General features: G+C 40.4%; 1 protein-coding gene across 1 annotated transcript in view; it reads right to left on the bottom strand.

Moving 5' to 3' along the window:
* Positions 1-24953, bottom strand: part of pgs1 (phosphatidylglycerophosphate synthase 1) — a 46844-nt gene that overhangs the window by 7699 nt on the left and 14192 nt on the right. Inside the window, exons 3-10 of the mRNA XM_080873869.1 lie at positions 15776-15853; positions 10847-10946; positions 10569-10758; positions 7471-7649; positions 3551-3750; positions 1979-2270; positions 660-808; positions 441-561 (exon numbers count right to left, since the gene is read on the bottom strand). Coding sequence (XP_080729995.1) covers positions 442-561; positions 660-808; positions 1979-2270; positions 3551-3750; positions 7471-7649; positions 10569-10758; positions 10847-10946; positions 15776-15853 — 1308 coding nt within the window. The 3' untranslated portion in view covers position 441. The remainder of the gene's footprint in view (positions 1-440; positions 562-659; positions 809-1978; positions 2271-3550; positions 3751-7470; positions 7650-10568; positions 10759-10846; positions 10947-15775; positions 15854-24953) is intronic.

The following is a 24953-nucleotide window of genomic DNA, read 5'->3' as shown; positions in this document are numbered from 1 at the left end:
CAGCAAAAAACAGCAAACAAGTTTATAGAGAGTAGTGAGAAACCCCAAAGTAATTAGCCGTATGACTCTAATACAGCAGATTTTTGTGACATATTACAAAAACCTTTTGGAGAGGCCTAAAAATAGTCAATCCTAAAAGAGTGTTGTGGAGCACAATAGCCCCTTTTCTTACTTTCTTTTGGCCCACAAAGGGCTTCAAGGACAGCAACATGTGTTTTCATGAGTACTCTCCTTGATATTGACTAACACCCACAATAAATTTTTATTATTTATATTTTGCTCTACCCTGTTCTCTCACAGCCAAATTGGACTCTTTTTTTTTTGTCTCCCACAAAAATGAAAATAAGCTGCAATAAAGTGAAATCATCCTTATAATGAACTCAAAACTAAATTTTAATGAGTTTTCATGTGTAGTGAGTTGTGCACGTGTGTGGCTGCACCTCAGAAAAAGTTCTTGATGAGTGGCGTGACCAGTTTCACCCACAGTTTAACGTGGCGGTCGGGCCGCTCGAACGTAGAGGTGGACACTTCAGCGGAGCGCCGGTACAACATCTCCTGCTCCTGGGAGTTTAAAACGCAGGTGTTCGTTCAGTTACGCAGACTTACACATTCATTCATCATCATGTCTGGCTGTGGTTTGTGGAAAATAAAGAGCCGACCTCCTGCAGCTGGCTCTGCAGCTCCTCATTCTCCGTTACTATGGCAATCTGGGCCTCCAGGTCACGGTGAACCGAGCGGTAACCGAAATTAGGGGAGCCAATTAGAGTGAGGCAAGGCCGATCCTGCCCCTGGAGGTAATACCACAGACCTGTGAGAGAGGAGAAAAGGAGTGAGCCAGCGAGGAGGTAATGCTTCAGAGAGCCGTTTCCAGCAGAGATTTCTGCCGGCCTAAACCACAACTAAAAGGAAGCACATGCAGAAATCCCCAGAGCAGATCCAAAACCCTAAAATATGAGAGAGAGTGAGTGTGCATCCTCGTCCCGAGGCTACAACACAGTGACTGTACAAGTCCTCGTCTCTCACGCTACATACCGCTGCGACCACAAGAAGAACAGCAGAGGAGGCAGAACAGCGAGAGTAATGTGTTTTATTATTTTCATTGAGACAAATACAGCTCATCTAGACGTCCAGTCCTGGCTCAACTCGCAAAATCTCATCAGATGTTGATCCGCGAGTATTTTTTTGCATGTGAGGGGGGAAAAGAAAAAAAATTGCGATCATACTGAACAGTTGTTTCCATTTGTCAAGGGATAAATACATTTATTTTGGACATATTAGTGGAAAATAAAAGGAGAAAAACAGGCTGAATGAAGTCCAAACTCTGGCATGTTCTCATAATGCAATCAAACATTTGAGATGCACTTGATCTGTCCTTTTATAACAATGAAAAAAAAGTGGAAGGATCTCTTCAGGATGTTAAGTTTGCTCCTTTTTCGGGACTAATAAAAGTGAGGCTAACCCTTCAACTGCAGTTCCTGTCCAATTTCAGCACCGGAATGAATCAGGTTTCATGGATTTAACAGATAAATAGGGCCTGCATTGATGTACAGCCCATCTAAAAACAAATAATAATAATGATTTGAAATTCTAATATTGCGTCACTCAAGCACTACTTAGCAGATGTGTGTGTGTGAATGGCTGGATCATCTAGTTACAGATTCCTGGGAACAGCTGAGTTTGGGGGAAGCTACATTACTGTCCACAAATCTCGATCCACCCTCATTTCTTGAAATGTTTCTTCCAAGGAGCCAGACTTTCTTGGGATTTTTAAAGTGCTCTTGAGCAACAGTTCTCCAGGCTCCTGAAAGCCTTTTGTTATCCCAGGAATTAAGTTAAGTCACTTAATACTGACTTATGAATCATTCAAACATAAAAAGGCAACCAAGAACAAACAATTTGGCAAAGAACCAATTAGGTTCTTTGGCTTAAGACGTTCGCACATTACTGTATAAAGTATATGTAGTTTAGTGTCGCTCACCTTTAGCGTGGAAGGTCCACTCTGGTCGGTGGTACTCATGCAGGTGTACCCTCTCCTGCTGGCCCCCCTGGCACACCTGTTTGTAAAACTGCCTGGCGATGTGAGTGTACGCTGCAGGGATTGCTCCAGCGATGCCCTTGGCCCCAAAGAACCCATTGACCTCGGGGGAGGCGGTGAGGATACGGTAACTGGCTCCAGCCTTGAGCACCAGCCGCATGTACGCCCGGGTCAGATTGAAGTAACCCGATGTGAGAAACACAGTAGACTCGGGTCCGGCATCGGTCAGCAGACGCTGGAGGGATGACGAGAGAAAGGAAGTGAAGAAAACCCCAATTTTCCTTTATTTTATTCAGCTGACTACATAGACAGTCTGTTAATGAGACGAAAACCTGGTTATCTTGTCATTTCCTTTCTTGTTTACTCTACAAACAATAATAATACAATAGTTAACTAACAGAGTCAATTCTTCAGGGAAGGCTTTCCACAAAGTTTAGGAGTTTAAGAGGTCTGACACTGACGTTGCCTCGCAGTCCCTGAAAGGTGTTCTGCCAGGGTGAGTTCAGGACTCTGGTGTGGAAGAAGTTGACTGGCCTGCACAAACTCACTGATCCATTTCTTTAATGACCTTTGGTTGGTGCACTGGTGCGCAGTCATGTTGGAACAGGAAGGCGCCATCCAACTGTTCCCACAAAATCACAGCGCCACGTTGGAATTCACTGAGCTCCTGAGAGAGACCAACTCTTCATGAACGTTTGTAGAAGCAGCCTTCATGCCTACGTGCTTGACTTCATACACCTGTGGCCATGAAAGTGACTGGAACAGCTGAATTCAATGATTTGGATGGATGAGTGAATACTTCTGGCAATAAAGATATCACGACATGAGGAGTGGCTCGAGACTTTTGCACAGTAGTGCATATTTTATTTTATAACCTACCATAAAAACTTTGTACTGAAAATATGCAAACCGCTCATCCAAACAACCTCAAATTCAACACTGCACTTTCTCAGCTTTCCATCAATACACCCATTACGCCTGAAGTGTATCGGGCTGACAGACAATGATTTCTCTAATTATTCATAGAATGAAATTCATTTTTATTGCTGGTAATGGATTCATAATGTCAGGAACCTGATAAGAGTTTCCTTATTGTTCAGCTCTGACTTAATTATTACTTAAATTTATTGATGGCTAAATTACAGTATATTGCGCTAGCAATCATTTTATTATATTTATTCCCAGAATATGTGACTATGAAACAAATAATTATCCTTGATTTATGGTTTAGTAGTCATGTATCATTTTATTAGTCATCTGCACAAAACATGTAATGAGTGAAGGGTTCATCCACGCTCACAATGGCCCTTTGGGTGGTGTCTAAATATAATCACCATTTACAGAAACAAGCAATGAGTCAGGTAATTACAATGACAGAAATCTGCATTTATTTATTTTATTTCAGACCACGCGATAACCAAAAATGGCTTCAATTCCTGAAGAATTGAAACCGTAAAAGGCAAAAAGTTCATTTTAACTACAGATGTACAGATCAGATGCGGTGTTGAGGCTCACCTGTGTGACCTGCTCGTCCACTCTGATGCCAAGAGGTTTCATCTGCACCAGCGGGAACACCCAGGTGTCCTCCTCCACCTCGCTCATCCCCTCATCCTCAGAGTCCTCCGACTGGTTCAGAAGCCGCTGCCTAATATGGGCCGAGTTTACAACCTCCATAATCCGCTTCCTCGCCACTGCCGAGAAGTCTTGCCGGTTGCCTAGTTGCCATAGAGATACAGTAGGTGTGAGTGTGGAGCTAGAGGACTGCAAGTGGGAGACGGGTCAGCCTGATCTCTGGGTCACAGTGTTCTCGGTCATGTGGTCGTGGTACTCATGTTGTAGGGGAATAGAGTCAGTTATACAGTGACACTGTGATACAGCAACAACCTTTCTGAATGACAATTTTTCACGAATAACATTTAAAAAATGCTTAAGGTTGGATCAGGGATATCAAACTCACTTTACATCATGGGTCACATACAGCTTTGTCTTTAAGTGGGCCAGAAAGGTGAAAATCCCTTTTCTGTCAATGTAAAGTAGTTTAACTGCACATTTAATCCCTGCGAATCCTCAATGCAAGAAAAAGAAGTGCGATATCATGAGTATGTCTGTGTAGGTTCTCAGTTATCCAGGTCATGACAGTCTAAGAAGCTTAGAAAGAAAGCGAGTGGACTTTTTAAACGTTTCATGAAGATGTTTCACCTCATATCCGAGAAGCTTCTTTGTATTTAAGCCCGAGTGGGAGTTGTCCCACAGATGGATTAAAGAAAGGAGTAAAAGCCATCTATGTCCACTGTGAACGACCATCTTTGAACAGATGAGGTGGCTTACGACAACAACTCTCTGCCACATACTTTTAGGATCCCTTCCCAGGCGCCTCAACCCCCACTCACGTCAGGTGATCTCAATAGGTCACTTGATAGGGTGAAGCAAGGCCTCACAATGGTTTCAGCTGAAACCTCTGCTAATAACAGCCCACGCTTTTTGTCACACCTTGGCTCATGTCGTGAGGCACATGATTAATAGAGGGTCATAAAAACTCCCACTAGGGATTAAATACCTGGGATTCTCCCGCATTTGGTTTTAGAACTGAAGAAGCTTCTCAAAGGATAGGTGAAATGTCCAGTCACTTTCTTTCTAAGCTCCTTAAATTTCAGGAGTGCATCTCAGTTTTTCTGCACGATAAAGAAGTGCTGCTGTAATTAATGAAAGAAATCTGTCAGCACGACTCTTTAGGCTTAAATTGTAAATAATAAATATTTAAAATTAGAGAAAAGGTTCTGTCAGCTCATTGCCCAGACGGAATTATAAATTTAGAAACTTTTTGTTAACTCAGAGAAAAGCTGCTATTTTATTTATTTATATATTTTACTGTGGACACTAGGGCTGTGTGATATGACCAAAATCTCATATCCCGATATAAGAATTCTATCGTCTGATAACGATATAAATCACAAAAATTTAACATTTTCTGTCAATTCTGTGAATCTCGGGCAGCTCGTCTTGCGGGAAGTGACTCCAGCTACATGACGGGTAGCTGGAGTCGAGTGTTTTAACCGATGCATGAAACGATACACTTTTAGACATAAGTTGTAAAGGCCACAGTTTTCTTTGTGAGTAATTATTACACGGCGTGCTGCGGGGAAAAGCCTGTTCTAATATATAGTATATAACGATATAACAAGTACAATATAACGATATATATCGTTATATTGAACAACCCTAGTGGACACAATCTAAAAAACACATCTGTTGTTTTTGCCAGGCCAATTCTGGCCCCTGGTTTAAATAAACAGTGCGGAAGGAGTTAAAAATGATGGCTATATTCATGCTAAGTATTCAAAATCGAGTGGGCAGAGCTTCCAGCTACGCCACATTATCAGCAATCCCAACCTTTTAAAATGGATTCACAGTCATGAACGGCACAAAACATTGGAGACATCACCCATTGGTTTGTGACGATCTCTGTTTGCCAAGATTGGGGCCGAGCGTTGTTTTCCTGTAAAACCTTTCTGCAACCAAAATGATCGCCACCCAGTGATCATTTAAAAAAAAATTCAAATTTAAGTCACTTCACTTTTCGCACTCGAAAGTCCATCTTTTATACCATTTAGGTTTCCTGCATTAAATTTACAGCACAGGCATGGAGCTCCAAACCGACATCCACCTAAAAGAACATTTAAACTCGCCTACATCTTTCCAGCTCTCTGATATGAGACACTGAAATGGATTTCATTAAAACTGAGTTAAATCACAGCACTCATTTCAGTCTCTTGCCTACAGAGTCGTTAGCTTAACGCTGACACTTTTTTAATTTTGAGGGCTGCATTCCATTTTAGGACATCAGGGGAGGACTGAGATCGTGGCCAGTTCACAGAGCAAAATGACACAACGTGTCCAAACATTGAAGCTTTGCACTTCCTCTCTAAAAGCTTGCACTGCAACCATAACACTGCAAAACCTGAGCTTTTTTAATGATCCATTTTGACCATGTTCACATTGTTCTTACGGTTTTATACTATTTTTTTTTTAATTGTACTATTTGTATGATCATTTTTATTATTTTACAGGGAGATTGTTTATATCAGAGAATTTGCATATTTAATTTAGTTTATACATTTATTTATTTATTTATTTATTTATGTATATATTTGGGAGGTACTCAGAGTAAAGGAGCCATTTAAGGAGGCTTGAGGATCTGACTGAGATGCCTCTTGGACAAGGTGTCCTAAGCATGTCCCCGGAAGGCCCCAGGGTAGACCTGGGACATATTGGAGAGGTTATGCCTGTCGGCTGGCCTGGGAACTCCTCTGAGTTCCCCTGGATGAGCTGGAGGAGGTCTCGAGGTCTTTGCTTAGGCTGCTACTCCCCTGAGGCAGATAGAAAAAGGATGGATGTATGGCTGCACCTCGCAGAAAAAAGTTGCTAAAAGTCACAGGCACACAGCTGTCACTGAAGAAGAACCTGCTATTTAAAACCATTTATGGGCAGCCAATCAGAAGAGAGCTTGTTTCAGATAGAGGATGAACTGAGGGGCAGCACTCAGTGTGAGTATTTTGAACTGTGAATCATGCAAAGTTACTCTAGTACAAGGATAAAATTATGGAGCAGGAAATTAATGTAATAGGCCCCCTTTTTGGAGTTCCTTATATCAACAACCACACTCGTGTGAACACATTAGCTGGAAAGCTCCTGCAGTCTGTTTGTGCCATTCCTCTGATAACACCAAATGCATGTTGCTCATCCTTGTGTTAGGACAGATGACCCTACAGGTGAGCAACCTGCATGACGTGAGCCTTTAAACAGTCTTTAAATCATCAGTTATCACCTTCTGCCTGCAGACAAACGCACTTTTTCTTTTAACGCCATTCTTACGATCAATAACAAATCTCATCAGTCATCTTCACAAATGTCTTTCACTAGAATTTCTCCAGTGTCTGTGTGTGTGTGCGCGCGCGCACGTGCATGTTTGTGAATTAATTATGTGTGTGTATCAGTTCCCATTTCATATCTTCTTCCAGCAACACTGTGACATCACAACTCTATTCCTGGTGTTCGTTTCCATGGCGGTCCAGTCCTGCAGACATGATGTCATTCATCCCTCAAACGAACATCCTGGCAGCCTGCACTCCAGTTACGGACACACTGTACAAATATGTGTGCGTGTGCGTGTGGACAAAACCCTGACAGTTTCACATCCGGCTCCATGGCTAGCCAACCGCAAGAGCTCGCTCTACATCTTCCTCACTGTACTCTCACAGAGCTCTCCTCCCTGGCCTGCATCTGGCTTGTCTAAGCTTTCAAGCTCCATTAGCAAACTCCTGGAGTTGAAAACAGGCTGCAAGTGAGCATGGAGTGTCACATGCTGTCAAAACATGCTGAGGGTAAACATCTGTCTCTGTGCACAGGCCAGGGATACAGGAGTGTTCGGTTTCTACCTTTGTACGGGTGCACCATGTCCTCGAGCATGGTCACCGAGTCGTCGGGCTGGAGCTGCAGGGAGACATCTCCCACGGCCTCCACCAGGTCGGAGAAGAAGTCGGCAACCTCCCTGCAGTTCTCCAGCAGCACGTACCGGTCCTGTCTGTTGGTGAAGTACGAGTCGCTCAGGTTGGCCCTGAAACACAAGATCCGGGAAAAGTAAGAGTAGAGGAGGAGGAATAAGGAAGCTAGTGCAGGGGTGGGGGATCTTATTGAAATGTCGTCATATGAATATTTTTCTGAAACTGTGTTTATTCAAGAGGAAGGGTGGTGCCATTCAAGTGAAATCAACATATCAATTATCATGTACTCACGAAAGGAAACTGAGACAAAAGCCTCTAAAGCTGCGTATTCTTCTTAGCTTTAACTTTTTTAAAAAGAGGTGGCAGACACAGCCTTAACGGGGGATCCAATTCATTTCATATGATACCCAATTCAAAATAATCCTCGATTATTCTGTACCAGGCTTTGGAGCAGCCAATCACAAAGCCATTTTAGCCCTCTCCACCCATGCCTTTAGCCAACAGTTTGTAAGTTGAGCTGAGTCACACAGCTGCTTATTCACAACATCTCCCGGTTCTGATTAAAGGATGCAACATTACCGGTGCGGCTTTATGAGTTATTAACACAGGATTAACTGTGACAGCCCAACATGTCGTTAATCTTCAGTAAAAGTTTTTCGTGGGCCCAACTTAACCTGCAGGAGCATCTTGTGGAACATGCTTTGCTGCCAAGGAGGAAATGAACAGACCGCGTGTTAGAATGAACACAAAGCATGTCACGACTTCTTTAATGCACCAACACTGGCGCAGTGCCAACGTCCTCCATAAATTTATTGGAAATTTTCTGCATAGTTATTGTGAAATGGGAAACACATCTTCCTATTTCCAGTAAAACTTTAGGGACTCTGAACAAGATCACACACGACAGACAGGAGATAGGAGAAGGGCAGGTTCAAATATATGAAACTGCCAAAACGTCTTATATCCCATCAATATGAGGTGCCTAGAAAGAGACAGGCCCTCGGGGTCAAGACTCGTCAGAGACTAATACTTGGAAACATTCCTCAGGATTTAAGTGGAAATATCTTCAAAGGTCATCATCATGAAATATCTTCAAAGGGGCAAGGATTCTTGTTTTAAAGAAGTGAGAAACTTCTATCAGAAATAAATGCCAAACACCTCGAAATGCGTCTGAAATCAACAGGTTATAACGACTTAAATTATTTAAAAAAAAAAAAAAGAAGAAAAAAAAAAAAAAAAGACCTGCATCAAGATTCACCTGCGTGGTAACAAAACGCAACAGTCGCAGCTGTAAATATGTTTTAGTCGGTTTACATGGTGGAAGTAAAGAACGGCACTTTGCGTATCCTTTATTTGTTTTAATGTTATGTTTCCAAAGTCCCAGCGATGTTGATTCTCCATTTCACAGCCGTAAGTTGCATCTGCATGTACTGAAACATGACTACATTACAAACTTATCCTGACAGAGTGCATCCCAGACAAAAGATGAGCCTTGGTAACAAAACGTAGCTATAAAGGAGCCCTGTCATATGCAGCTACTTGTCTTGTTTAGCCAACGTTAAACTGGTGCAGCAGATTATAAAGCTAAGACATCTGTGTTAACCCACACACACGATTCATTTTTGTACTTAACAACAACAAAAAATGAGTGCACTGTACATACAGCACTGTGCAAAGGCTTTAGGCCACCACCCATTTCTTTATATTTTAATAGGAAAACAGCAGAGTGATTTAGTAAAATATACATGGAGGTATAATATATAAGGCAACAATTCAGTTTGTACCATTGTAACGAGCTTAAAAGTCAGTACCTGTCACCCTCTGTTCATCTTTGGCTTTTTCCTTGATTCAGCTTAAAAAAAAAAAAATATTGGAGCAATTATGGGTTTTTTGAGTTTTTTTGCAAACAGGCTGCTAGTAACCAAGTGCTTAAATATACAATTTAAAATTTGTTCTTTGCTGTGGTTATGTTTAGACAAAACTGGTTCCGCTCTGTTGAGCAAGGGCCTTGTTTATCCTTGAAAGACTAACAGGATCGGTGTGAAATGTCTTAACAAACAAAAACAAAGTTCAGTTATTGTTATTCTATCTGTCTAAAGTATGTAACTGACTTAATTTTCCTGGAATGACTTAAGTGAAGGTAGTAAGGCACTGACAGGCAGTGCGCCAAACCAACACGTCTTGCTTTCCAGTCATAATTGGCAAACAGTCACAGTTGCTGTTGGTAACTAAAAGGAAACTAAAAATTAAACCGGGGTTAAAAAAAATGACTCAGTTGAAACAAAAACATGTTTTTTTATTAAATTGTCTGCTTTTAACATATGCCCGTAGTTACACATTTAGTGTGAGGAGGCTTTGGCGCAGACACTGGGAGGTCATGACTGTGAGTCAACTCCCAGCAAGTATGTTCTCTAGCACTGATTCTGATATTATTATTGACCTCACCAAATGCGTATTAAAACCCCTACTTTAGTTTTTTAATCTAGTTTTTACTTACTAAGAAAAACTAAACTAAAGGAAAGAAAAATAATAGTAAAAAAATTCCAAAGTATTGCAACCCTGCATATTAATACATTAGTTAACATTATACGGCTGTGTTTACAATGATGCACAAAGGAGGACAACATTGGATTTTTTAGAACAAAGGGCATCAGGACCCCTTGCTCTCCCTGCTCCTCCTGCACACTAATGCATTACTGTTTTGAGGGTATCATCAAAGTAACTGTAATATTTTCACCAATTTGGCAGAATAAGGTCAGCATGCCATTTTATGTTCTGAAGAGAAATGGACTGGAAACCACAGCAGCACTGTGCCCACTGGCTGTGGAGCAGCTCCCACTGAGCTCCGTTTTCCCCGAATACTGCACGTCAAAACAAGCACTGAAAACATTTTTAAGCTAATCTAGTAAGCACCTGCAGCTTGTGAAAACAGACAGTTGCCTGGAGGTGGGACAACTTTATTTTAAACTTCACTCTGAATTCAAACAAACACACAGGGAGTGTGGAAAAAGGTCATACTGGCACCAACATACCCACTGATGATGATGCTGTCATCAAACAGGTAGACTTTGATGTGCTGGACTCCGATGGTCTCGTTGAAGCGCTGGGGGACTAGCAAGCGCAGCAGCCCCCTCAAATCTGGAGTGTGGTACAGAGATACCCTCATCTGAGATGTGAAGCGCTGCAGCAGAGGTAGCAGCATGGTCCTTGAGTTAATCTTTCCTGCACGTGAAACACAAGTCACACAAATACAATCAGGATGATGAGCGGGGAGTTCTGTGCTAACCAAGTGCAGGAAACCGCTAACAACCTCGTGATCCGCGTGTGTAGTCAAGCAATACGGAGACTTTCAGGTCTGGAGACTGGCTGTTGTCCTGGGAACATTGGAGGGCTTCCTCCATACAGTCCACCTTTAAAAAAAACAAAAACAAACACACACACACACACACAAACCCCAGTTAAAAGAATTCTGCATCAACTTAGCATGTAATTCCTTTAAGAAAGAGTTTAACATGTGATCGAGGGCTGCACAAAAAAACCCAGACTTCCCTAGGGACTGCCATGTGTCAGTTGCATGCGGTAGTTGATTCTGATTACTGTTATTTTTAGTGGTGGTTTACGGTTTCTAATCTTTAGTGAGTGTGCATTTCTCCACACTTGCTACATTTGTCTGTGTCAGGAAAGTTTTGACTACAACAGAAGCATTGTGCTGTGACCCACACGTTTAGAACAGATGCTGTAAGGCACAGAAAATTGTTCTCCAGGGTGACTTGGTTATTGTGGCAGACACTTCAGTCAGAGACTTGAGTAATGTGCGTTTCAGTAATTCGCTGACGAAGCCTCGAGCTACTACCCTTAAAGTGTGGGATTAAGAGCGATAAGCCCATTTCCATCTAACTCAACACCTACAGAATTTTGCAAGCTTCCCATCTGCCGCTGTATTCACACAAATTACGGGAATAGTGGGAAAGTCCTCCCTGAGAAGATGTGATGATAATAAACAGGTTCACCACAGTGTCTCTTTTGTCCCGTTTCCCTCCCCTCACCCCCAACCATCACAGCAGATGGTTGTTCCTCCCCGAGCCTGGTCCTGCTGCAGACTTCTTCCTGTTAAAAGGAAGTTTTTCCTTCCCACTGTTGCCAAGTGCTTGCTCATAGGGGGCTGTCTGATTCTTGGGGTTTACTCTGTATTATTGTAGTGTCTTTACCGTACAATATAAATAAAACTGAATCACATTTTGATTGTAAATGGATTATCTTTGGATTTGCAGCTGTTTGACAGATGAAATAAGATGTTTAAGGTGTGCCTTCTTACCCAGATCTCCCATGAAAAAGATTTAAATTTAACCTCTTAGGACCTGGCATCTACATATGTGGACATCACATTTTGGGTTGTCTTGACCACAATACAAAATTTTGCTCTACAAGGGCCTGATATCCTCTTCTCAGAAACTACATAAAGGTAAAAAGATAATCCTTTGTTTTTACATTTATCAGGTCCCAATCAGCCCAAATAGCGAAGAGAAATTAAAAATGCATGCCATGAAAGCGTTTGGGTCTCAGGAGGTTAAGGAAATTTTCTGGTTAAATATATAAAACAGCCATTTTATGCAGTTCTCGAAACATCAGAAAATATTTTAACCTACTGTAAAGTCACAGAAAAAAAGAAAAAGAAAAAGGTATTCATTATGTGCCATTTACAACATTATTTTTTCCCTGGTTCAAGTTAACACTGCAGGACAGGCACTAATCGAAAGTTTAACTTTTATTTAACAATGTTAAGAAATGAGGGAAGCTTTAATGTGGCTCAAAACAGCGTAACCTCTCATCATCTCTCTCATGCTGAGAGTATTTGATATGGGAAAAACCAGCTACCACAAAGAAAGGGAAATACAGCCACAATAACGACAGATTACTTACAGAGTGAAGACATTGGAAGGTGATTCTAAACACCTTTGCTGTGCAAAAAAGAAAAAAAACAACAACAACAAAAACCACTATGAGCAAGCACTTAGTGAGAGTGGGAAGGAAAAACTCCCTGTTAACAGGAAGTAACCTCCAGCACAACCAGGCTCTGAGAGGGGCGGACATCTGGCATGATAGGTTAGAGTGAGTGTAAGAAAACTGCACAGAAAAGAGTTTAATCATTAGTAAAGATTAAAGTTTATTTCTCTATTTTTTTTCTAGGATAACGGGAAATGTGCAAAATGAAAATGAAACGTCCAAACATACATGGAAGCATATAAGCCAAAAATAAATAAATAAATAAAGGTTTGTACAATATTTGGTATGACCACCTTTATTCTTCAAAACAATGTGAACTTTATTAGTTAAGCTTTCCTTTAATTTCTTTAAGTGTTCTTCTGGAATAGTTTTCTAGTCATCTTGAAGGGCATTTAAAGCTCTTATTTTTTTCTCCTCCCCGTGTTCTCATCCTTTTTTTAATGTCATTTCCAGTGAAAGTTCCAAGATGGAGACACAGTACAAGGAAACGGGTGAATGACAATTGATTAATTCTCAGTATTTATCAAACATCAGCTCCGTTTTATTGTCCGCTTACTGAGCGTGGGAAAAAATGACTCACCCCGGCACACAAAGAGGAAACGGCTGCTCGACAGAGGACGCCACTGGTGGCGAGCGAAGTCTTTTTTGTGGCCTGCTTGGTATTTGGATCCCTACTGATATGAAACAAGCGCTGTTTTACTTCTGCTAAATTGTGCATCTGGTGCCCAAATACATTCACAATGCGTCACCCCGCAGTGTCTGTTTACATGCCAGTAAAACATTTCGCCTTTCCAGTAGAGAGCTCTTTAGGGACCACCAACACTTCCAGCTCTGGAAGTTCCTTGAGGCGTAAATCTGACAATGAGTGGGAGCTCTAAGGAAAAAACTGTTTATTTCTGTGAAGCTGAGAACCAGCATTTTGTTATCATTCTCTGCAAGACTGCCTCAAACGCCTAATACTATTAAATGTAGATTTAAAAACAAAAACAAAGAGTCCTCTATTGCGGTCAATCTTAAGCAGGCACACTTAGCCCAGGCCTGCAGACACACACCATGGAGGAGATGTTGCTCCTTTTATGTTTTTTAAGTTAACCTTAAGTTTTGTGCATGTTTCGCACAGGAAACAATTCAACCTGACAGATAAAGGAGGGGCAGCAGAGAGATTGGGGGGGGGATGGGGGGTCTCATGAGGAAATTAAAAACCTAGAAGCTTTACTGCATTTGATGACACCTGGAAAAATTTTATCTTTATGATTTGAAGACTTTTAAGAGCTAAAGGTTCCTTAAGCTTAATCCAAAATGTGCATTTTTAACATCGACTTCTGTCACAGAGGAAACCATGGCCAGGAAATAAAATAAAAAAGGAGAGTTTTTATATGTTAACAGTTGTGTTGACCAACCAGCTATCCCTCATAGTGTTATTCAGTGACCCAAAATGCACTTTTTCAAGTTTTCTCTTGTGAAAACAGATAAAATATTCAGGATACTAAAGATTGCTTCTGTTACTCTACTTCATAGACATTAAATTGCTCTATTTCTGCTGTTTAAACTTTGATATATGCCATGAAACTGATGCTCAAAGTTGGCTGCAAAAAACGTAAAAACCTGTGTTGAACAGAAACTTCTAGCTTTAGGTTGCGACACCTGGATTTGCTGTCCTTTGAGGGGCCTATAACTCGCATTGCTTCATTAAACATAATAAAATTACTGCATATTACATAAATCTGCAGATTCTGATGGGTGTCAGGTGGGGCACGCATTGATTTTTGATGGAGTAATCTATCTGTAGGCTACCGTAGCTCTATATTCGGACAAATAACCAAGATTCGTCTTTATCGATTTGTTTGCTGTCGGTTTCCAAACCACTAGATGTGATTTTCTGCATTAAAACTGTACTAATTCATATTCTATGGGATCTGGGGGATACTGGGCTAATTTTACTAGTAGGTTAAAGCTACTTGAACACAACCAAACCACTGGGAAACAAGTTCTCTGTAGTGATGAATCATGCTTCCCCATGTGGGAGTTCTGGCAGCTTGGCCAACGGTACTTGTCTGACTGCTTTGTGCACAATGTAACGTTTGGTGGAGCGGGGATCATACTGAAGACCAGCACTGGTCTGGCTGTTAGCATTGACTGTAAGAGGGTTCTGGATTCAAACCTGCCTGTGTGGCACTATGTTCTTTGCTTGTGTGTGTGTGTGGTTGTCGTCTGCCTAAGTTGTGCCCCGTTTTTTCCCCTATGACAGGGGACCCTGTATTATTTATATCTGTTTACTAGTTTGCCATCCTCTTGTCCAATGCTTGACTCTTTAATGCCTCCTATAAACAAAAAGAATAACGGGAAAGCTTATCTGCAAGTGCAAATGCATGAAGCAAAATACTCTAGCCTAAAATCTACAACTATAAGCACGCTGCATAACTTTTGCATATAGCACGTTCAAGATAAACATGCCTTGCCCTCAAATATCAGATTGTTCCCACTGGCTACACCACAACTTAAGTAAATATGCTCTCCAGGTGTGACCGAATACCATCTAGTCTGTGCCGAGCCTGGGATCAGGGCTGCGTTGGTGTATCTAGGCTTTACGTTGAAACTGCACCTGATATTTGCATTCCTTTGTCTAAACCAAAGAACAGACTCACATTTTTGCACTGCATGCACTTCAGTTCATCGAGTCCAATTTCAAGCAAACCCAGGCTTGAAAATAAAATCGTATTGACTCACATTTCTAGTAATCCATCATCCTGTGAGGTTACAGAGTTTGGCAGCACTCACAGCTGATCCCAATGCTTTTAACTGTAATTAAGCATGCTGGCTTGTCTGTACCTTTTTGCTGTATTTCACCCTCTCCACTGCTGCTTGTACCAGATTGAAAAAACATGAAAAAACGCCGAATACGAGCATCATTCCAGACTGTGGTTTGCTTTGGGTTAATGTTGTTATGCTAGGCTTTTCAAGCATGAAGCACAGCAGGCTGTCACATGCCAATGCTGGTCTCCTTATACCCATAAACCCTTGCATTTTGGGGTCATTCCTTGTAGTTGGTCTGGAGTACATTTTCATTCTGAACAAACCACGCAGTGGGCGTCCTGGAAGAGAAGTCTGACTCATACTTTCTGGCATCTCTGGCCAGTAATGGTATTGTTCTCACCTGCCCAGAACTAAATTCTCTAGTGTTGTGAAAACATAGAGACACACACGCACATGCTTGCGTAAATGCCACTTTTCTCACCAGCTCCTGCTCCAGCTGACCGGTTCCCAGATAGAGGGAGGCCATCACCACCCGCCTCTGTGCAGTCTTGATGCGAGCCTACGGTAAAAGGAGAGAAAAAAAAATACAAATAAGGAATCCCAACAGTGAATGTGAGTGTAAGTCTATGTGGGCGGGAGCTGATACTAGGAAATGATAACGTATTCACGGGAGTTACATTTCCTGTAGCCACATGCAGGCACCTGGCCTGGGGCACAAGGAAAGAAAGCAGTTGTAGTGCAATCATGAGACTGACAAATAAGAAAAGGAAACAGTGTTTATGGTGGAAAAAAAAATAATCTCCCAACTGTCAGTAATTTTAAAAAAAGAAAAGAAAAAAAACAAAACATAAGGAATTTCATGTTTTACATTTTAGTGACATTATGAAATCATTTATAGTGCTGATGGACTGGTATTTATACACACACACACACACACACACACACACTTTGCAGGGTTATCCTAAAGACTGAAGGATGCTGTATTGGGCTGAGATCAGGTGACTGATGGGGCCATGGAAGAATATCTAATTTCTTTGCTTTTTTGAGCACAGAATTTAGTCCAATACACCTCATTCATCCTGGTAAGTGGCCTGGTTCTACTGGAAGTCACTGGAAACATGACTATGGCAAAGTATGAATACCTTTTCCTTTCGTACTTTACTCTTCTCATCTTTCTACTATAAGTTTATCTGGGCCTCATCTGTCCAAAGGATGTCTTTCCCAGAACAGGGCAGGCTCCTTCTGATGATTTCTGGTAAAGCCTAATCTGGGCTTCCTGTTCTTGAATGCAATCAGTGGTGCGCATCTTTTTTGTAAGCCCTTTGTATTTACATTCACAAAACATCTCTTGACTCTGGCCACCTCCACAACTCGACTGACTTGAGAAGATGTTGTGAGGAAAAAAAATACTTTAATTTCTAAACAATAAAAACAACCCTTGAAGTAAAGCTGAAAGCCTGCGCTTGAATCTCATCTTGACTGTTTCTTAAAATCAGCTGTGGTGGTGTACGGAGGCAAAAACTTCAAAAACTGTATCATTGTTCAAAAACCAAAGGAGCCATCTGTGTATAAACTACCTGTTCATCACTAAATGGCAGACTCACACACTTAGTGACTACCTGCTGAACACAGTGAGCCACTAGACAGCTACAGGATCAACTTTTTCCCCCTCAGAGGCCATTAAGAGACCAAAACCAGTGAGAATATCGGGAATCTAAACATCAGCTGTCCAGAAAAACAACCCAAAATGGAAATGGAGTAGCATTTATACAGCAGTCTTCTAGTCTTACTGACCACTCAGAGCACTTAACCATACATCCATACAGTGCTATACCCCTTATTCTTTACCACCATTTTTCTAGCTCCAAGCACCAAATAACCTAATATGCATCTCTCTGCACTGAAGGAGGAAGCCAGAAAACCTGTGAGAACCCATAAAGGCAGAACATACAAACTCCACACAGACTCCTACCTGCCATGAGGCGACAGGGCTAACTGGGCTGCACCAACACGCTGCCTGAAATGAGTAATTATGCTGATCTATAACTCCTGGTTAAGTAAACAAATAATATCACATAAGTTAAGGAGTCACAAATCATTTATCCTTTCCCTGAGTGGGAATAACGTTTTCAGGGCATTCAAAGAACTTAAAATAAAAAAATCCTCCTTCAAGTTATCATCTAGTTAGATTCCCATATAAAAGGGTTATGAGAAGATTTAAAAAAAACAAAAAAACAATGATAAATGTTAAGTTTGATTTTCTCAAACCCAGAATGATACCCTAAAATTCAAAAGAATCATTTACATTTTTGTAAGACACAAAAATTGTAAAACTAACATTTATTTGGTTTTGCTTAAAAAAATATTTTTTTAAATGTCAGATTTTAAAACAGGTATGATTTCTTTAAAAGGTAGACTAAACCGTAATTAAAAACAAAATTCCTTTTACCGTCTGTGGAGATTATTATTATTAACACTCAGGGCAGAAGAAATACCACGATGTTTTACAATTTGTAGGAAGTGTCCCTTTAAAGCACACACATTTTAGTGAATAACAAAAAAAATCCTTAAATATTTCTGCACCTTAATGCAGCAAGATCTTCTTGCTTGTTTAAATACCAGTTAGACAACCACAAAAGTTCCTCTTTCTTTTGGCTTCTCATGCCACAAAGGTTGCGACTTGATCATTCAACTACAAGTGATAAAAACAGTCTTCTGACCGTAAGTGACGAAACCGGAAAGAGTAGATTTTGTGCCAGAGGTGATCTAAAAATACTTTCAGGTGAAACCTTCCCAGCAATGAGGAAAAGTCAACATAATCACACCCATTCAACACATTCCGGTAACATCCTTTTAACATCAATAGTTTTTCTTATGCAAATATGACACGTTTGACCATTAAAATGCTTTATATTTCATGCACCGTTTTCAAACCTTCTAATATACATTTATATTTATAGAAGCACTGTGATTGCATCTGAGCTCCAAGTGATAATAAAATGAAACAGAAATTCTTCCTAAGTAGAATTAAGAGCCAATTTCTTGCATATAACAAATCTCTTATTGTTCAAGTCTAACTGTGGATTTGCATGAAGGAGGATCCTGCCTGAAAGTCACATGGGTGATGTGTAACTTGGAAGAAAATCATGTGTTTTTGTTCTTTGAAGCTTTAAATGCCCCCTTGTTCTAAGAAATATGAAAGGACTTCAATGTGGTGGCGTAGTTATTTCATTAAAAAAAACAACATCTTTTTAATAGTTGAGCTTTATTTTGATGCGTTTACTCACTGTGACTCTGCACACAGTGTTTCAGTTTTGGTTTATCTATTTACTACACTGTAAAAGTCACACTTTCTTTCAGGATTATCCTATCAGAAATACAGAAATTTCAGCATTTTAAAAGGTGTTTCAGTTATTTTATTTCATTATTTAAGAGACTGAGGCATTTAAATTTATCATTCCTCATCCACCATCGGGTAAATAATAGTCTGCAACTATCATCGAAATCTCTGCACATTTTCTTCAAAGCAGTTCCCCCTCTAAACTGTCTCAACTAAGAGCAAAGTAAACTATACTTACTGGGATGTTACCAAATACTATATAGTACAGACTGTAGCCACTGTGATGTCACCCATCGATTTGTAAAATCCTGTTTTGAAACTACAACTTCGCCATTGTGGTTGTCGCCGAGTTTGATTTTACAAGATGGAACTGGGCATCTGGAACACGAGTACCAAGTTATCAGTTAACGTGCAAGAACCGCCACCAATGCTGTTTGCTTAAGCAAACGGGATCCATAAATTGAATAGTTGCACATAACAAATACATAAACCGGATAATCAGTGCTAAGTAACAAGCACAATCTAACTCACTAAAACTGAAGTACAGACTTTGAAAGTGCTGTTAGTAAACTTCTCTGCACAGTAATCTATATTTCTTAGGGGTGCAACGATATCAATATTGAACCGTTTGATACAGTGCTTTCGGTTCGGTACGCATATGTATCAAACAATACAAAATTTTTAATTTATTTTATCAACTTTTCTTCTGACGATGCTGTCTGTGTTGACAGCTCAGTGGATCTGCGTTCGACTACTCCGCCTAAGCTGCACTGTCGAGCGCAGCGCAAGCTAGCAAGATAGAAGCTAAGCTTGTTGCAACATGGCAAATTGAATCTCCCCCACCCTCATTCAGATCTAGTCTTTGGAACTATTTTAGTCTTCATGTGACGTATGACCCTGAAGGTAAGCGCGTCATGGACAAAAGTAAAACAGTATGTCGGATGTGCCACGCAATGCTCAATTACATGGGTGGGAACTAGTGTGTTAGCGCAGTTTGCTTGTTAACGTGTTGACGCCCCACGCACGGGGCGCTCCGCGGTAGCTCGTTAACGGAGATTTGCCGTGTTGTGGTGTTAACGTCATTTCAGATTAACGCTGACAGCACTAGTGGGAACACAACGAATATGACTGCACATTTACGCCGACATCATCCTAGTGCAAAGACAAGTGGAAGCAGACAAAAACAACAAGCATGCATGCTACAAACTTCACCAGAGTCATTTAGACAGCCGTTAGCACAGGATTCTCCTTATGGGGACCTGAGATGTTTAATATGCTGCTGAGAATATAGCCCAGAAGAAGCGTATAGTATAGCTTTTATTTTGGAAAGAGCCATTTCTCTGTAATAAACTCTCTTTTCCAAAGATGAGTGATTTCTCAATCAGATAGATTTATTATTTTATCCTTTTGTTGTTTCAGCAACATTACATTAAAAAAAAAAACTGTTATGTTTGAGTTAAAATATATATTTATCATTTTAATAAATAAATTAAAAAAGCATGAACATTTTTTCGAAAAAATATCTAACCGTGACACCAAAGTATCGAACCGAACCGAACCCTGAATTTTGTGTATCGTTGCACCCCTAATATTTCTATCTTCAATTATGTTAAAATGCTTCAAAAAGGCACCAACGCCACAAACACAGTGGAGAGTTCCTAATTAAGCTGACAATTCACTCGCAATACCAACTTTAATTTTAACAAAATGTAAAGTGACAAGTTATTTAAAATAAAGTAATCAAATGTTTATGGACGGGTAAATTTGTTATAAAAGATAGAACATTTTTGTACCAGATTGTAAACTGTTTGTTTTAGTTACAGCTGTAGTCGGGATATTCTAAGATGAGAATCGGTGGGGATCGGTTTGCTTTTGGAAACCAATTCCAGAAACCGCTTTTTGGCAATTCTATGTTAGCTTCATTTTTCAGCCACAAAGCCTGCAACTGTGGATTTTATGTGTGAAATATACTTCCTGGACGAGTCTCAACTTCTCAGAAGTAAATAAAGTTTGGGCACAGAGCCTACTTATAGCCGTAAATAAAAAAAACTCAACTCACATATCTCGTCTTTCTCACACTATAACTGAATGGCACCATTTACTCCAGCATGTAATCCTTCGTTTAAGACTGAAAAAACATACAGTGCTGATTGGTTTGTCGCAGGAGTTACATTCTAAAAATAACCCACGACAGGTGAAACCCGCGAAGTAGCCAACTAGGGCTGTTCAATATAACGATATATATCGGATGACGATATAAAAACGTCTATGTTTCATTTTATGCTATCGTTTGTTTCGTGGTGTCACAAAATAAACTGTTTACGGCAAAATATTTTTTCATCGTTTTGATGGTCACTGTAGTGGCTATATTCATTTCTTAAAGTTTTCTCTTTCTCTTATATTTTATATAACCACACTACTGACGGACAAGCGCCTGTTTTTATGCGTTGTGGTTAGCAACAACGACGGTAACACCATCGAGTGTCCGCTTGTTTATGTTCCACATAAACCTTTCACAATAAAGCTCAAGATCCTGTTGAGACTTTTCAAAATAAACTGAATCACGTGAAAGAGCAGATTGTTTACGGATGAGAAGTAAAAAAAGAGCCGCCAGGGCCCGATTTCAGGAAGCGGGTTTAGTGCAAACTCTGAGTAAGTATACCCTGAGTTAACGAAAACTCTGGGTTTTCGGTTTCACAAAGCGAGTTTAGATTAATTCTGAGTGAGTTACTATGACGACACACTCCGTGAAGCTAACCTGCCCCCTAGCAGGTTTACTTCAACTAACCCTGACCTTCTCCGCCTCTTTGTCAGAAACCTGACTGTAGGAAGTGTCAGACATGGCATGCCCCTTCCTTGAAGAGCCAGTAGATGTTGAAGCCCAAATTCTCCGCAGAGCTCTCCGCCGGGAGAGAGTGATTAGAGCGCGTTTGGACATTTTATCATTTCCTGATGATTTCCTGTGTGAACGTTATCGTTTTTCAGCACAATCTATAATTTATTTGAATAACATCCTCAGGCCTAATATTGCTCATGTGACACATCGCGGACATTCTCTCAGTTCTGTACATATTATTTGTATTGCACTTCGGTTTTTTGCAAACGGGAGCTTTCTGTATAATATTGGTTACGCTGAGCACGTTTCCAAGGCTACCGTCTGTCGGGCAGTCAGGAATGTTACAGTTGCACTTAAACGTCTCCTGTACTCGTTTGTGGTGTTCCCCGGTCATAGACCCACAAGATTTATCAAAGAGGGATGCCACAAAATTGCAGGTAGCAGGATGAACGAAACTTAATTCATGATGTGGTGATACTTGAACTACTACTTAAATTTTACATTTATTTTCACGGTTCCCAGGCGTGATTGGCTGTATAGATGGCACTCACATTCCAATCATTGCTCCTTCAGTAAATGAAGGAGACTATGTGAACAGGAAGTCTTTCCACAGCATTAATGTACAGGTACATAGTTCCCTGTAGCATTTCAAACTAACAAATTATTTCATTATAGTAATGGATGCTAATTTGTGTTCTCTGCACTGTGAAGATCATATGTGATGCTGCCAACATTATCACAAATATGGAAGCCAACTGCTCAGCCTCTGTGAGTGGTGGTGGTGGACGACCTCCACCTGTTTTTCGGGCCTCCGCTTTTTTTTCTGTTGGCTATAATGGGTCACATTTGAGCATACAGAGTAAGCAAATATGTACTTGTAATGTGCTCAGATAATTTCAATAAGTGCTTACAGAGGGGAAATTAATGTAGCCTCTAACTGCAATTGATTTACATCGGACAAACAGACCAAGCACTATGGCCCATGATACAATTACACCTTACCTGTTTGGACTATATTTTTATATTTCATTTTTACTTGCTGCCAGGAACGTTTGGGGCCTGTTGGGTTGCACCTGCGCTCACGTCACATCACAAAATAAAATGTATAAAATATAAAATAAAATATAATAAAATAACGTGTTAAATGGGTAGAAATCCCTAGATCAATGTTTAAATTAACACTCACGCATTGACTCTGTCGGCTATGTTTTGCCATGCATGCACCCTTTCTTTTGCAGCTGAGGCTGTTACTTTTTTTCCGCAAAATTTGCATGTTATCGGCATATGCTGCCATCAGAATTTCGGCCTCAAGTGCTGTAAAATACATTGACCGCGCCTTCTTTCCCTCCGTCTCCATGGTGACTCGCTTAATCTGTGCTCCACTAATCAGGGCTTTATGTATCCTCGTGCGCGCGTTTAACTTGGGGTTAAAGCAACTCCGCGTTGATTGAACTAATTGTTATCAGCCTTTCTGAAACCGAATATTCCGAGTTGGACAGTTCGGGGTTACTCAACCCTGAGTATCGTTTTTCACTCTGAGTTTTCTAAACCGGCTTCCTGAAATAGGGCCCAGGTGCTAAAAAATAAACCTTAGACTCAAACGTTAGAACAGGCTTTTCCCCGCAGCACGCTGTGTAATAAATAGTTACTTCTAAAAAGTTACACACGGCAGCAGAAGGAAAGATGTCAACATCTACATTTAAAACTACTGAAACTAAAAGAACCCATTTGTAGAGTGTTAAAACCAGAATAAAAAATGAACAATGTGAGCAATGTTCCCTCTAATCTGCGCGCATGCGCAATTGCGCACTGCTGGCACATCTGCGTTGCGCACAAAAAAAAAATCCAACCTGAATTGAAATTAAAATTAATACTTTAACAATTCTGTTTTGCAGTGTTAGTAAGTGACAGGCTGCTCCCGTATGGGATTAGAACGATGCCACCTTATCCCATAGTCCAGCCAATAATGTGATTCACATTCGTATATACGCAGCTAATCAACGTCGTTGACAGGCTATGACAGCGTCCTTATGTGCCGACACCGGTGTTTTGGCTAGCAAAGCGGCGTGGCTGATGTGGAGTGAAGCCACGTTAATGACAACGTGTACAACCATTGGAGATGTGAGCAGGACAGACGGAACAATTGACGGGAAAAGTGTGGACTTTATACCAGTTTTTAAATTGTGTTGATAGGCCACGTAAAATCAGAGTTATGATAAAAATATATGAAATGCTTGGTTTTCTTCCTGAATACTATCGTTGTTTATATTTACTGCGGGAAGAAACGGTAAAAATGGCGTTTCATAAGGAAAACGCTGGAAAGCACTCTCCACCTGTGAGCAAAAACAAAACCAAAAAAAAACAGCCTTTCCTATTGGTGGAAAAATGTACCATGTCGACCAATCAAAAAAAATGATATGACAATATGGCCATGACCAGTTGTTTAGGAAGGAGGGAAGTTTTAGGAGTGACGGCGGTGTTTTGAGATGTGAGAGATTTGCGATGTTTAGCGCAAATCTTGTGTAGTTAGTGTGTAGTGTAGTCAATAGTTTTGTTGTGTGTGTCAGAACAATGAGGCGACTGCTGAATGTTACAGGTGTTACAGGAGTGATATATCTCCTGTTGTCAGGCCTGCAGGTATCAGGCTGTTGTTCTCCTTTATCTCATAGTGGACAGAAATAATTTTTTGGAGTGGCACAAATAATTTGTGTGGCATCAAATTTGATGCAGAACAGCTGACCTGCTCCCCTCAGGCAGGAGGCTCCGGTCCATTCGCACCAGAACCTCTCGCCATAAGAACAGTTTCTTCCCCTCTGCTGTCGGACACATGAACAATAAACGTACGACTGTTCCCACCACTAACACATGACCCTACGCTGTGTTCACTGCATCATTCCATGTTTTGGCACTGATCACCACCTGCACTCATGTATATATCTTTCTACGTAGCACTTTTAATTCTTATTCTCATGTATATATCTCATATATATCTCATGCATATATCTTTCTACGTAGCACTTTTAATTCTTATTCTTACTTTTATTTTTTCATGTCTATTTAAGCGCAATTTATGACAGTATGTTTGCACTGAAGCACCGCAGCAATTTCCTAATGTTGTAAACCTGCTCAACATTTGGCAATAAAACCCTTTCTGATTCTGATTCTGATTGTTCTGTAAATAGTTTGAAATGTTTATTTAGAAAATGCTTTGGCTGAATATTTAGGTAAACAGCTGCAAAAAACTTTGTTTGCATAACTCAGTTACTTTTTTTGAAGAAGTAACTATATAATTAATTGCCCAACATTGGTCATTATTTACTGTATTTTGCAGACAGAGTTACAGGACTCTCTCCCAGACTACAGACGCTTTATAAAAAAATTAATTAATTAATTAATTTAAAAAAGTTTTGTTTTCAAAATTGGAGTTATTTTTACTTCCAATAGTGTTAACATACTACACAGGTCATGAACAAGATTTTTTTA

Source organism: Rhamphochromis sp. 'chilingali' (assembly GCF_963969265.1).
Source record: "Rhamphochromis sp. 'chilingali' genome assembly, chromosome: 22".
Classification (NCBI taxonomy): Eukaryota; Metazoa; Chordata; class Actinopteri; order Cichliformes; family Cichlidae; genus Rhamphochromis; species Rhamphochromis sp. 'chilingali'.
Note: the sequence above shows the minus strand (reverse complement) of the source record. Positions and strands in the feature narration are given on the sequence as shown.